The 12614-nt window shown below is 41.6% G+C and overlaps 1 protein-coding gene across 1 annotated transcript; it reads left to right on the top strand.

Moving 5' to 3' along the window:
• Positions 1-301: 301 nt before the first annotated feature.
• prss16 (serine protease 16) lies at positions 302-12422 on the top strand. Its single transcript, XM_040025167.1, has 9 exons — positions 302-531; positions 732-913; positions 1922-2154; positions 3173-3308; positions 4530-4644; positions 8495-8696; positions 9968-10058; positions 10155-10357; positions 11090-12422. Exons 1-9 carry the CDS (start codon positions 331-333, stop codon positions 11197-11199), a joined length of 1473 nt encoding a protein of 490 aa, XP_039881101.1. The 5' UTR covers positions 302-330; the 3' UTR covers positions 11200-12422.
• The last annotated feature ends 192 nt before the right edge of the window (positions 12423-12614 follow it).

Raw genomic sequence — 12614 nt, 5'->3', positions numbered from 1 at the left:
GTAGACGCATAATTATTGACGTCAATTTCACAGTGTTACAGTGACCAAAAATTTGACAGAGTTTGTGTCCTTTACACGCCGTTCTGTGCATTATAGGTGGCAAAACATATGAAAACAAAACCCAAACAATTTAAAAATATATTTAAGGCTTAAATAAATAAGGTTTTCAATTATATGCGAAGTTTGTAAATACACAGGCGCTGTGTGCGATTTTAAGATGAATGCTGGTATTTCCTATTTTCTGGGAGTTTTCTAAAGTAGCACAACTTGTCATATGACTTCTCTGCACTATATCACATGCCCTTCACTATTTCCTTCTCTATTAGCACTATGGCTTTTCCCACGTTCGTGGTGCTCCTTTGTCAGGTAGCCGTGTTTCTGTCTCTCTGTGCTGTTGGAGAGGGTCGCTACTCCATTTTCAGGAGGTTTAAAGAAGCACAGGACACCAAGCAGGGATCTCCGTTTGAGGAGCAATGGTTCACACAGAAATTGGATCACTTCAACGGCGCTGACACAAGAGTGTGGAAGCAGGCAGGTCTACATGTTGGTTTATATGGACGTTTGTTTGATTTAACTGTGTGGTCTAATCTTGTGCAGTTGGACAAATGTGTTATAATGCATGCATCTGTCACGAAAGATAAAACCTTTTTGGCTCATTTTACTGCAACCCCACTGATGTGTTTCTTTTTTTTTACTTTCTGAATGTCTCTCACTTTGTTGTTCCCTCTCAGAGGTACTTTATAAATGAAGCCTTCTACAGGCCTGGTGGGCCGGTGTTTCTGATGATAGGGGGAGAGGGCCCAGCAAATCCAGCATGGATGGAGGGTGGCACTTGGCTCACCTACGCTGAGAAACTGGGAGCACTTTGCTTGATGCTGGAGCATCGCTTCTATGGAAAGAGTCACCCTACAGTGTATGTTTATCCCTCTCTTTATGTCCTGTTTATGAGAGAAATCTCTATGTCTGTGTGGTCATCCGTCTTGACAACTCAGTATCCAACCCTCAGCTTCACCCTGTGCAGAGGGTAACACACACGTTTGCACTGCTTCAGGTTCAGCAGGTTTAACAAAGCTATGAAAACATTTATTGACATGAATGCATTCCTGATATTCTTGCTCTCAAGTTTAACCGTCTGCAAACCCTTACCATAACCGAAACCTAATTCTAACTTGAACGCTAAAACCAAGTCTTAACCCTCGGACAGAAGGGGCTGTGACTCGTGGTTCAAAATTCACAAAGATGGCCGTACACACAGAATATTTTGATCATTTTCACTATATCATCTTTTTTTAGTTTTCCTGTGACAAATGACTCTAACAACTCAATCATGTAGCATAAATGAGTGGCTCTCAAATCCCATGTTTAGTGTGAGTTAAAGCCGGCCTATTTTTAGAACAGGAACTCCACGATTACCCGCATGTGATAAGGTTAAGGGACATGTGTCAACTGTAGCTGAGTAAAATAACTGACTTCCTTAAATTTCAGCTCAGCATGAACAAAAATGATCAAATGCAGAAGTGAAGCAGTACTGCACACCAAATATGTTATACCAAAATAAAAAATAATGTTGTGGGTGCAAAAACTGGTATTTAAAAATGTCAGGCTTCCTTTGTTTATGCACCAGTGAGCTGTGTGCCTTTCAAGTGGTTAACCTCAGTTTGAATCTTTACACAGGAAGTTTCTGCCAGAGCAAGGTGCTCTTAAGTATGGCTAAATCACTTTGCACAGCTCTTTGCAGGTTTTCCCCAACTCTGGTTGTGCACACTGTAGGATCAGAACAAATTTACATTGAAACCACCAGCTGAATTTTCTCAGCTGGTTTTATCAGCACCACTAGATGGCAGCACTGCAGTGTGCCCGTAGCCCAGTCGCTAGATGGAACAATGTGGTTTGATACTGAATGCTTACTCTTTTCTTTTAGGGACCTCAGCACAGACAACCTGCGTTTCCTCAGCAGTCGTCAAGCGCTGGCTGACCTAGCACACTTTCGCACCATGATTGCCGAGGCCCGAGGGCTGACTGACAGGAAGTGGGTGGCGTTCGGTGGGTCCTACCCAGGCTCTCTGGCTGCTTGGTTCAGGCTCAAATACCCCCACCTGGTCCATGCCTCTGTGGCCACCAGTGCACCTGTTTATGCCACAGTCAATTTTCCAGGTAAGAAGAGACATGATGTAAAAAGCCCAAACAGTGTAACAAAGCCCTAAATATTGTTGTCTAGTCCTGATTTTAGAATGTGCCGAACTCCATTTAAAACAATCTAGGATTTGAACATGTATATGCATTCAGGAAACAAAGCGGGATTACCACATTAAGGATACGCTAAAGTGTTGTTTGTTGTGCTTCTCAGTATTACATTCAGTTTCATATAATGTATGACACATTAAAAACACACTGCAGTATCAACACCCTCACATCAACACATGAAGCATCAAATCGAACCACTCGACAAATTTTCTAGCTTTGGTCAGTGTCTCGGAACTAAAAGGCTCAGACACATCAGAGATGAGAGCTCATTCTCTATCTGTGTCTGTGTTGTATTTGGCCGTCTCCTTTGTTTTTCTCCGCAAGGCTGCAGGCTGGAATCGAGGTCAGAGGAGCTTTTGAACATGGATTTAGGCTCTTCCACCCACACATGTGCTGTCTTTAAGATGCTATCGCACACATTCATTAGACATTCCTTTTGGATTTAGGGACATGTGAGAGACAAAACACCTGGGACCAATGGTGTACTTGCATCAGCCATCTCTTTTGTCCTGCAGTAAGTTCGTGGTTATCATTTCCAGCACAGCACAGCAGTAAGTTAGAAACTACCGGTAAGAGGTTGGCTTTCACTTAAGAAGGGGGGGGGAGAAAATTCCTGGATTGTGTAATGTGGAGTTTCTCCTCTGAGCTTTTAGACTTTCATAAGCTGTGAAATTCACTCATCATTTCACTTTCAACCTCACTGAAACCCAAATAAACACTCTCAAACATTTAAATGGAACTGGGTTCACATGCTGTTTTGAAGATAAATTGGTGCCTCTAAAATGGTCCTGTATGTTTAACCAAGAGCTTTTTTTCTTTTTTGTGTGTATTATTGTGGTCTTTTTATAGCAGCCCAGGTTTAAGTGTCCACGCACCCTCTGCCTTTTTCTCTCTTTTAATTTTTTTTAATTTTTTTTTTTTTTCCCAGAATACTTGGAGGTTGTTTGGCGTTCGCTGGCCTCGGAGAACACAGAGTGCCCATTGCTAGTGAAAAAGGCTTCGGATGACCTCGTCGAACGCCTGAAAGACCCCAGAACCTATGAAAACATCACCAAAGACTTCAAGTAGGTTACATTTGCTCTCTGGAAGTGATCCTTCTGTTTTGTTATTTGCCGTGACCAGAGGAGCCCTTAACTTGAGGCATGTTATATAAACGGAGTGTCCAGTTTGCAGCCAATTACAGAGTAAGCCTTCCTGATCAGTCTGGCAGACCACAGCAAAGCTGACATCCCCTTACTTCTCTAGTCTGATCTTATTCACATTGAGAACCAGATGATTCTTCCAAAGTGTGCGCGCATGTGCGTGCGCAACAAGGGTCATCTTGGGTCAGAGCCTTGTCAACAGCTCCAGAAGTATTACCTCAGTTTTCTGGATGAAGCTGGGCCCCTGGAGGGTTTCTGTGTGGTTGCGCACAGAAATGTCTCACTGTATTTCCTTACATCACTTTATCATTGGGTTTATTGTTATTACTGTGGCTGTCTAAGATTTCAAGGCTTAACATTACTTAAAAAGAGTAAGTAAACAAAAACGCCTCAGCATTTACTTTTATTGGGTTATTTTCTCAGCCCTCTTATTACATTATTTTCTTTTCATTCACTTCCATTATTCTCAGTTACAAACATGAAGTCATTCTTACCCGTGCCATGTGTGCAGCCTCTGATGTTATTTTATAGCCTGTATTTGAGGTTCTTATAGTGACTGTCAGCATGATAAATAAGCAGTGTTGAATGGCGTCTTCAATGGCGTGGGCAGTTTTGCAGAACTTATGCTGTCATGGGGACTTGCGAACCTGCCCATCTTTTTATTTCTGCTTCATGCAGACATGTCCTCATTGCAGGCAGAGGTCACAGGGGTGGTTTGGAGGCTTCCAGCTTTAAAACCGCAAAATATCAGGCAATGCAGCGCTTGCGTCACAGCTTGAGCATGGAGGAAGTTTTGGTTCACTGCACACACAAGGGAGTTGAGTCCAATAAAATGAAAAGTGAACACTTAACTACGTACATCCACAAACGCACCTCAGTAAGGTACAATCACTGCCGTGATTACTGTCAGCTTGACAGACGGCCCTAATCATTTGCATGGATTGACTTTGAATAAATGAATACTTGATTAAAAGGGAAGTCAGTTCTTTGGATTTACTTCTAGCTGCATATTATAGGAAGTAACACCCAAACACATGCTGTTGGCTAGCACTTTACTATTGTCCCCCCTTTATTTATTTATTTTCCTCTGGTTTTTCTAATTTCTTTATATCCTTCCCTATTCCCATGTTTCTTCTCCTCCAGTTTGTGCTCCAAACTACAGATCCAGACAGACATGGACTCTGCCTATTTCCTGGAAACGCTGGCTGGCAACTTCATGAATGTGGTCCAGTACAATGAAGACAACAGGGGGTTTGAGGTGAGGGGAAAGCCAAACTGTATTGGGGGGAAAGAGCCAGACATGTGGCTTCTGGAGTGCTTCTTGATATCCTCAGTCCAAAAATGATAACCATCTAATATGTTAGAAGTTGTACAAAACGAAAACACTTGCTTACAGGAAAATTTGATATTATTTTGCAGAGGGCACAGCATTTATCCCCTACTGCCCATTTTCTCTGAGCTTTCTCATTGTCATAGATCCACAGATTTGGTCCAGTTAAGAGGAGGCTCTCCCTTTAAGGATGAGGTCGGTAAATGATGGACAGAACACATGCATAAAGATTTACACCAACATGCCTGCAGTTGACTCTGTAGGACAGGCACAGATGCATATCTGTAGCTGTTGTTCAGTAAGTACAAATGGCTTGCGTAGTGTTTGGGTGTAGCTGCTCTACAAAATGTGCCCAAGCACGTATTTTTGATACCGTTTGATGTGAAAAGACATCTGATATGGAAAGAATGTTTTAATTAAGACATGATTTATGTGTGCTGACTAAGCACTGAACAGGCTTTGTAGCTATCAGGGCCTGAGTTGAATGCAAGACCGCTATGAGTCAGGGGTGTAACAGGGAACCGGGCAGTGTGCTGAAACATGATAAACCCTGCATTGTCTAACAGCGAGAGGCCCAGAGATATTGCCTCGGAAGAATTTTTCCAAGGTTGCGTCGGGGACCTGTTGCTTGCTTACTGTGTCTGTGTGTTTATATAAGAAGTGGGGCCTGGCTTGTTGCTCTGCAAAGTGGAGGTCAACAGAGTAGATAACAGTGGATGGTGGGAGGGTTTGACTTGTTTTTAAATGAAAGAAGCCAGTACGGTGGTGTTTGGTGCTGGTGCTTTTTATCTGAGATTTGCTTGTATTTTAGTGGAAATATTTCTAGCATAAGATGAAGCCCGTGGTCACGATAAATGCACAGTAATGTGCAAGAATCTTAAGCCACCCCTGTATCTTTATATTTTGCTAGGAAAATGGGTCCAATGTGCAAAAATACAGTATATAAAACACAGTTTTCCCAGTGCTAATCAGCTTCAAAGTCAATATTTGGTGCTTTTTGGCACTTTTATTCTTCAGCACGGTCTGAACTTTCCTCAGCAACTTCTAGTCTTTTCTGTAAGATTTCAGGAACGGGATACAAATCCATGCAAGTGTGTGTGATCAGCATTCTGTTGTGGTACAGCAGTAAACATGAACAGCCTTTTAGTAGAAGTCCCATTGTGCATGATTTTTGTCATTTACTTTGGTTACTGTACTTTTCACCTTTTCCTCACTTTTCTTTTAAAAAAAAAAAAAAAAAAAAGTGACTCCCCATCCCATCCCCTCTCTGTCCCCCTGGTGCCTGGCGGAGACGTGAGTCCGGTTACCAATAAGCTGATGTGAAAAAGTAACAAAAGAGCCTTTGGTCTCTCTGGTTTCCTGTCGCCCCAAGCTAAAGAGACGCTTATAAAAGAACTGAAGGGAGCGTCGGGCCACATAGTCCACAGAGCTAGCAGACAGGCACAGCCCACAGCTGCCTTCTCTGACACAAAGGGCAGAGAAAACTAGCAGGTTTTGGGTACCGCTGAGGAATTTGGGTAAGAACTCGGGGTGAGGTGTAACTCAAGCAGTAGAGTCACAGCAGTGGTTTTATGCTTAAGGTTGCTTTATAAAATGCAGAAGGACCTTATGTAACGGTACAGCTTGTAGCGCAAGTACAAATAGTTTGTTTTCCTTTTCTGTTTTTTCTTTTTTCTTACATAGAATAGGGGATGGTAATCACAGGTCACTTAGGTGTTCATTTTTTCACGTAAGCACCACCCTGATCACTGCCACCTGTTTGCTCCTGCAGCCTCACTCTGTCAAAAAGCGCTCTAATGGAAGCATTGAGACACACTGAATGTGCCATTTACCAGAGTAGCGCTGTCTCGAATTAAACACATCAGCACATGTCTGTGGGGGACAGGACTGCCTCCTGATACTTGCTTTACCATGAGTGCTGAAGATGTGTCCTCCTCGTTTGGCTCAATATCATTTGAGCCCTTCCTTTTTCCTTTCTAGCTAAGATGGTAGCTGCTGAGTTCAAAAACTGTAGGGTATTCCAAATTTGACTCTTGACTGCTATAAAGACACCATCCAGGTTCTGGTAGAGCTTTTGATGTAGCTTTACTTGATAATGTTAATACCCTCAGGCACTCAAAATTGCCAGTGTAATTTTAGACTGGTGTATATGTGGACCCAGAGTGCTGGACAGCAACCACTCAAAAGCCACAGTGTTTGTGCTGATCATAATGGGCATACATGGAGCAGGTCGCCACACGTGACAGAAACTGCATCAACGATGTCCACTAATTGTACACGGCTAGACTTGTGAGGACAAAGACATGAATATATTATGCGTGTTTGTCCAAAGAGAACAGGCCACTGAAAATGAAACACAGATATTTTCCTCCACAGATGTGTATCCAGACTGTAAAACATAAACTTACTGGCTTATTCTGCGGCTTAATTTTTATATGCGAAACACTACACAACTGCCAAGAGTTAACTCTCATTTGCATAAGATGAAAGGTTTAGTTAACTTTCAGCTTTCTTCTTTTGTCAAGCTGCTAGTGAGTCTCTCACCGCCTTAAATCCCAGAGTGCCCTGTGAAGACATTCTTGCATGTTGTTAGAAGATGCCTGGGGGCGAACTCTTTCTCACTTCATGCTGCTGGCCTGTGTGCCTAGGTATTCTTGCTACTATCACCTCACAATTAAATTTTTTTTTTTTTTTTTTTTTTTTTTGTTCACTACTTTGTCTAAGATTGCAATATCACAACTATTGGGTGAAGATAATATTTGTCCTTTTAAAGGTGGAGCGCATTAGCAACAAGAGCCTTTGATTAGTGTGTATTACAGGAACTGATTCACAGGATGGATTTCTTGCCAGTTGGCCTCATCTCAGTGTCACCATCTGGGAACTCTAAAATACCCTGCCCTTGTCCACATATGAAATGAATAAATATTCATGTTATGTTTTTTGAGGTTGTACAAAATATTTAGAAGGCCATCACACCGCAAGGTCCTTTCAAGAGCTGTTTTGGACCTTCTGGTAATGTCAAAGTCAAAATAATTTCTAATTCAACCTTGATCATGTGTTTTGTTTTTGGGGGGGTGTGGGGTGGGAGGGAGGTTAAATGTGTTTGCTTTTCCAAACACAACTTCTCGCTCAAGTATTGTGCCATACCAGCATGCGTTTTAGTGTTTGACAAATGCTGACCAAACTTCATCTACTTAACCACTGGAAAAACTGCCACTTTCTGTTGGGACCACCTTTTAGGATGGGGATTAAGGATTTCCTATTCACATCCACTTATACACTCTGTATTGTATTGTATTGTAGGAACTTAAATCTGGTCTTGCAGCTAGTTGTGACCATATTAGGGTATTCTCTCTCTGTGACTCTGTTTTTTGTTTTTTCACCCTCACTCTTGGCTTTATATTACAAACTAAAGCTTAAAGTTATGGCTCAGAGATTATTTCCACATCTATTTTCTTCCACTTAAATAATTCAGGGGTTGGAGCCTATCCTAGCTGTCACACAGCAGGTGGTGGGGTACACCCTGGTCAGGTGTGTGGCCTTGAGTGGTGCGGTATGGTGATAGTCCTAACAACAGCGCCACCGTCCCTCCCTGTATTTGTGCAAACACTGATTTATTTGAAACTTTGGTCAAGGGTATAATAACCCAAAGTAGCCGCTCTGAAAAATTTAAAATAATATAACTGCACATCTTGCCATCAATGTTGAGAAAACAGTGTTTCTATGTCATCCTAACAATCTTCTTTTCCTTGTGGTGTGCTGTGATATGTCATTAAAGGGTGTTACTGGTACCAACATCACCATCAAGGTGCTGTGTAGTGTGATGACTGACAGCTCACTGGGAGACCCTTACGCCAGATACGCAGCTGTGGCCCGTCTCATGATGGAGACCACCTCTATGAAATGCCTGGACACTAGCTTCAGCAAATACGTCAGCGACATGACTAACACATCCTGGGATGGACCAGCTCCAATAGCAGGTGGGTGTGGACGCGTCTTCCTTGGAAGTGGTATTTGGTTTGGTCATTTTTATTTAGCTTTAGCTTGTGGTCCTTATGAAACAGATATTTCTGTACCTTGCAATTTTAGGCTGTCTTTTGTTGTTTTGTTAGTAGAGTAGTTTATTTTTGTTGTTGCACTTAAGGGAAACTGTCACGTCTCATCATGACTTTCCACTGTCATCCAACAATAATTCAGGAGCACTGCAGTAGCCTTAGGAAATGGAATAGAACAGTCACAGGCTTGTTCTGGCATGTGGTTACTATGCTGATGGAAGGATTTGAACAACCAAAATAAAAGGAAAAAAGCTAATTCGGGAGTATTGCTTAACTTTACTACTAAATAAATCCTGGCATAACATCCCAAAATAATGCTGCTTTTTCTAAACGAAGTTTTCACGAGGGTTTAAAGTTCCTATATTGTATCCACTTTTTAAAAAGTTAAATTAAGCCCGACATGTGCCCCAGAATATCTTTCCAGTTCCAGCCAAAAGTGTCATACGAGTCATTCCTTTTGCCGTGGCTATGTATGCCGTCACGCTTTCTGTTTTTGTAGGTTTATATGCCAAAGCAAACGGAACACAAGTGAGCTGCTAGGTCTGAATTCAGGAGCTCAGTTCTTTTCTACTTGGAGGTGGTGCTTTTACCTGTGCTGAATCACAACTGGCTGCAAACCACAATAGCTCGTTCAGAGACTGTGTGCAGAGAAAAGAAATATTGAGTTAATCTATTCCATTTGTCGGTCTAAAGACACACTGGAGATGTGTTTAAAAACAGGGAAGTGAATCTGGCACCACTGCATCCCCTTTAACACCTGTGGTTTATACTGCACATAATATAGAAGAAGAAATGCACACATGATGTTGGGCTCACATATATAACTTTGTAGTAAAAATGGCATTTTTGTCCAGGGTCGCATGTTTCTGTTGTCAGCTCAGACTTCATCAGTGGGAGGGGTGGGGTGGAGGGTCACAGGAACAGGATGTGGTCTCTTTGAAAAGTCTTTGGGATGCGCTTGCATAAACTTCCCTGCCCACCTCTTTTGTCTTGAGGCTCCAGTCAAGTTGTTTCCTGTATTTATTATGGCTGAATAACTGAAAATGAATACTTTTTTTTTTTTTTTTTTTTTTTTTTTTTCAAGGTGATTTTAAGATAATTATTAGAAATGCTGGCTCTAATAACATAGTGTGTATAATGCTAACAAGGAAATGAACATGCTGTTCATGGGTAGATTTTTGTGTATGTCTTGACAGGGAGACAGTGGGTCTACCAGACCTGTGCTGAATTTGGATTCTACCAGAGCACTGATTCACCCAACCAGCCGTTCGCTGGCTTCCCTCTTGTGTGAGTACACCAAACATGGCCAGTAAAGCTCAGACATTTAATTGCATATTCAGTTGTCATTCTTATTGGGGGTTTTTTCTTTTTCTTCCCATCCAGATATTTTCTGAAACAGTGTACAAACTTTTACAACATCAGTGCTGAGCAGGTGGCGGAGGCTGTCACACAGACCAATGAGTATTACGGCGCTTATGACATCCGCTCAAGCAGAATTGTGTTCCCCAATGGCTCCATTGACCCCTGGCATGCCTTGGGGGTCACCCAGGACATCTCAGCTGACCTACCTGCGATTTTCATCAAAGGTGAACAAAAATGATGCATAATGAATTTTTATGTTAAGTTTGTTTTAGACTCTGGATACACATTTGTGGGGAAAATGTCTGTTTCAAATCATGAGATCAGCATATGTCCAAATAGTCCCTGTTAACCAAAAGGTCAGGCTGCACACTGCTCTAAACATCCCTATTGTCCTTTTTTTTTTGTTTAAATGATGTCTGTGAGAGCGGTGGTCCTGGATATGGTCATCTCAGGTATACATCTCTGGCTGTGAACACAGAAGCCACAACCACCTGCTGTTTAGATCTTCTGTTTGTGAGGGACAGCCAGTCAGAGGTTGGCTCAAAGGAACAGCAGGCTTGTAGAAGTGGAGGCCCCACATAAGATAAAGATTTCTTTAAACTGTGAATCATGGAAACAGAGTTTAACAATATAACAGTGAAGCTGGAAGTGAGGTCCTCTTTAAGTAAACGCCTTACAAACTGTACATCAGATTGCACTGATTTTTTTTTTTTTTTTTTTTTAAACACAAGTCCACACTGAGACTGAACTATGTTTGTGGTTGCTTTACATTACATAAGCCAAACGGCTAAATCAGAGTAGAACAATGCTTTACTTGTTCAACTCTAATTTTATTTGCTGGTTAATTGTGCTTGGAAGTCTTGTTTCCATCTATATTTTTTTCTTTTTTGTCTCTTTTGCATGCCTTATCCACTTTTTTTTTTTTTTTTTTTTTTTTTTTTCTTTCCCCGATCCAGGAACCTCTCACTGCGCCAACATGTACCCAGCCAGGAGTGACGATCCCCCACAGCTGACCCTGGCCCGTGACCACATCTCCTTACTTCTGCAGCAGTGGCTGAAGCAATGACTGAGAGCTAAATAAGCCAGCAGTGGCTTTGCAACTGAAGCGTAATACTTTCAGGTCACTGAGAGTGGGAGAAGAGTGCTTAGCTTCCTGCCAAATTTCTGGTTGATCTGAAATTCTATTTTGCACAAGAATCTTTAGGTCCAAGTTCAGGTTTTGAGCTCATAAATAAAGTTTTCTTTTTTTTTTTTTTTTTTTTAAAAATTATTTCTTGTATTTGTGGGTACTTTGTTTCAAAAATGGAATCTTGCAGAATTAGAACAGTTTTTCTTAGTAAGTTTATAATGTCAGGTTTAACTCTCCTAGGCATATAATTGATTTATTAGGTTTAGTCATCGGTAGCCTGGATAATTGCTGTAGTTAATCAATTTTCGTGTGGAAAAGCTGTTTGCTTTTGGAGACAGCACTCGCTAAATCTGAACAAAATGCTTTTGGCACTGAGAAACTTCAGCTTCCCCAGAAGCCTTTAAAACATTAATCAAGCTTTCAAAACCAAGGTTATCGACCTTTCACTTCAACAGAAGAATGAGAGTCCTGTTTAAACGTGCAGCAATGAACCTGCAAAACCTTTTTAACTGGGAATTTGATGAGAAATGGCTCCACTTCATGTCTTTGTGTTCCACAAACATGCACACATCTGGTTTTGTTCAACAAAAGTTTAGTTGTGTTTGATAAGAGTGTGTTTAAAACCCAGCAGGAGAAGCGTGATTATCATCTCTAGTTTGGCCCAGAGAGAGGTGCACTGGAAACATCTCAGGCTTCAAGTTGCACAATGGGGTTGGGTGGCAGTGTTCTTATGTTTTGTTTTGTTTTGTTTTTTTTTGCCTTTGAAGTAGATGGGTTTGGCTTAAAAATGAGTAAGAGGAGAGATGTAGGAAGACACAATTGTAGTGCACAGCTGTGGGTTCGCTGACCTTCTCAGAATTCTCCCAACTCAGACAAAATGACCCACTTTGCCTAACAATGATAACAGTCCCATCTCTGCATCTGGACATGGAGGACCCTCCCCATTCCAAACACACACTCAGCAAAAGCTGTAGCTCAGAACGCAGCCCCACTGTGGGTGTCCCATGTTGTATTTTTACAGCCTTGATCTAGTTATTTACTCGAGGCTGGGAAAGGAACTTATTAAACCCAAGGTTCAACCTAAAAAATATACAAGTGAATTATAAGGTTATGTGACAGATCACTGTCCAGTGTGTCGAGGTAAACATTTATGATGTCTTTAGCAGTAATTACTCACACACTCCCCCTTAATCCCCTGTAATTCAAACCTTCAGTAACCTACTCCTAATCCTCACTTTGGCAGTAGCAGGGATGTAATTGAAACTCAGCCTCTTCTCAGGTGTGTTTAAGTGTGTGTGAGACACTTTCCAGCTGCATACACCCATCAGAAAGAAAAAAAAAAAATTTCTCGT

Source organism: Simochromis diagramma, unplaced genomic scaffold (assembly GCF_900408965.1).
Source record: "Simochromis diagramma unplaced genomic scaffold, fSimDia1.1 OVJJ01000348.1, whole genome shotgun sequence".
Taxonomy (NCBI): domain Eukaryota; kingdom Metazoa; phylum Chordata; class Actinopteri; order Cichliformes; family Cichlidae; genus Simochromis; species Simochromis diagramma.
Note: the sequence above shows the minus strand (reverse complement) of the source record. Positions and strands in the feature narration are given on the sequence as shown.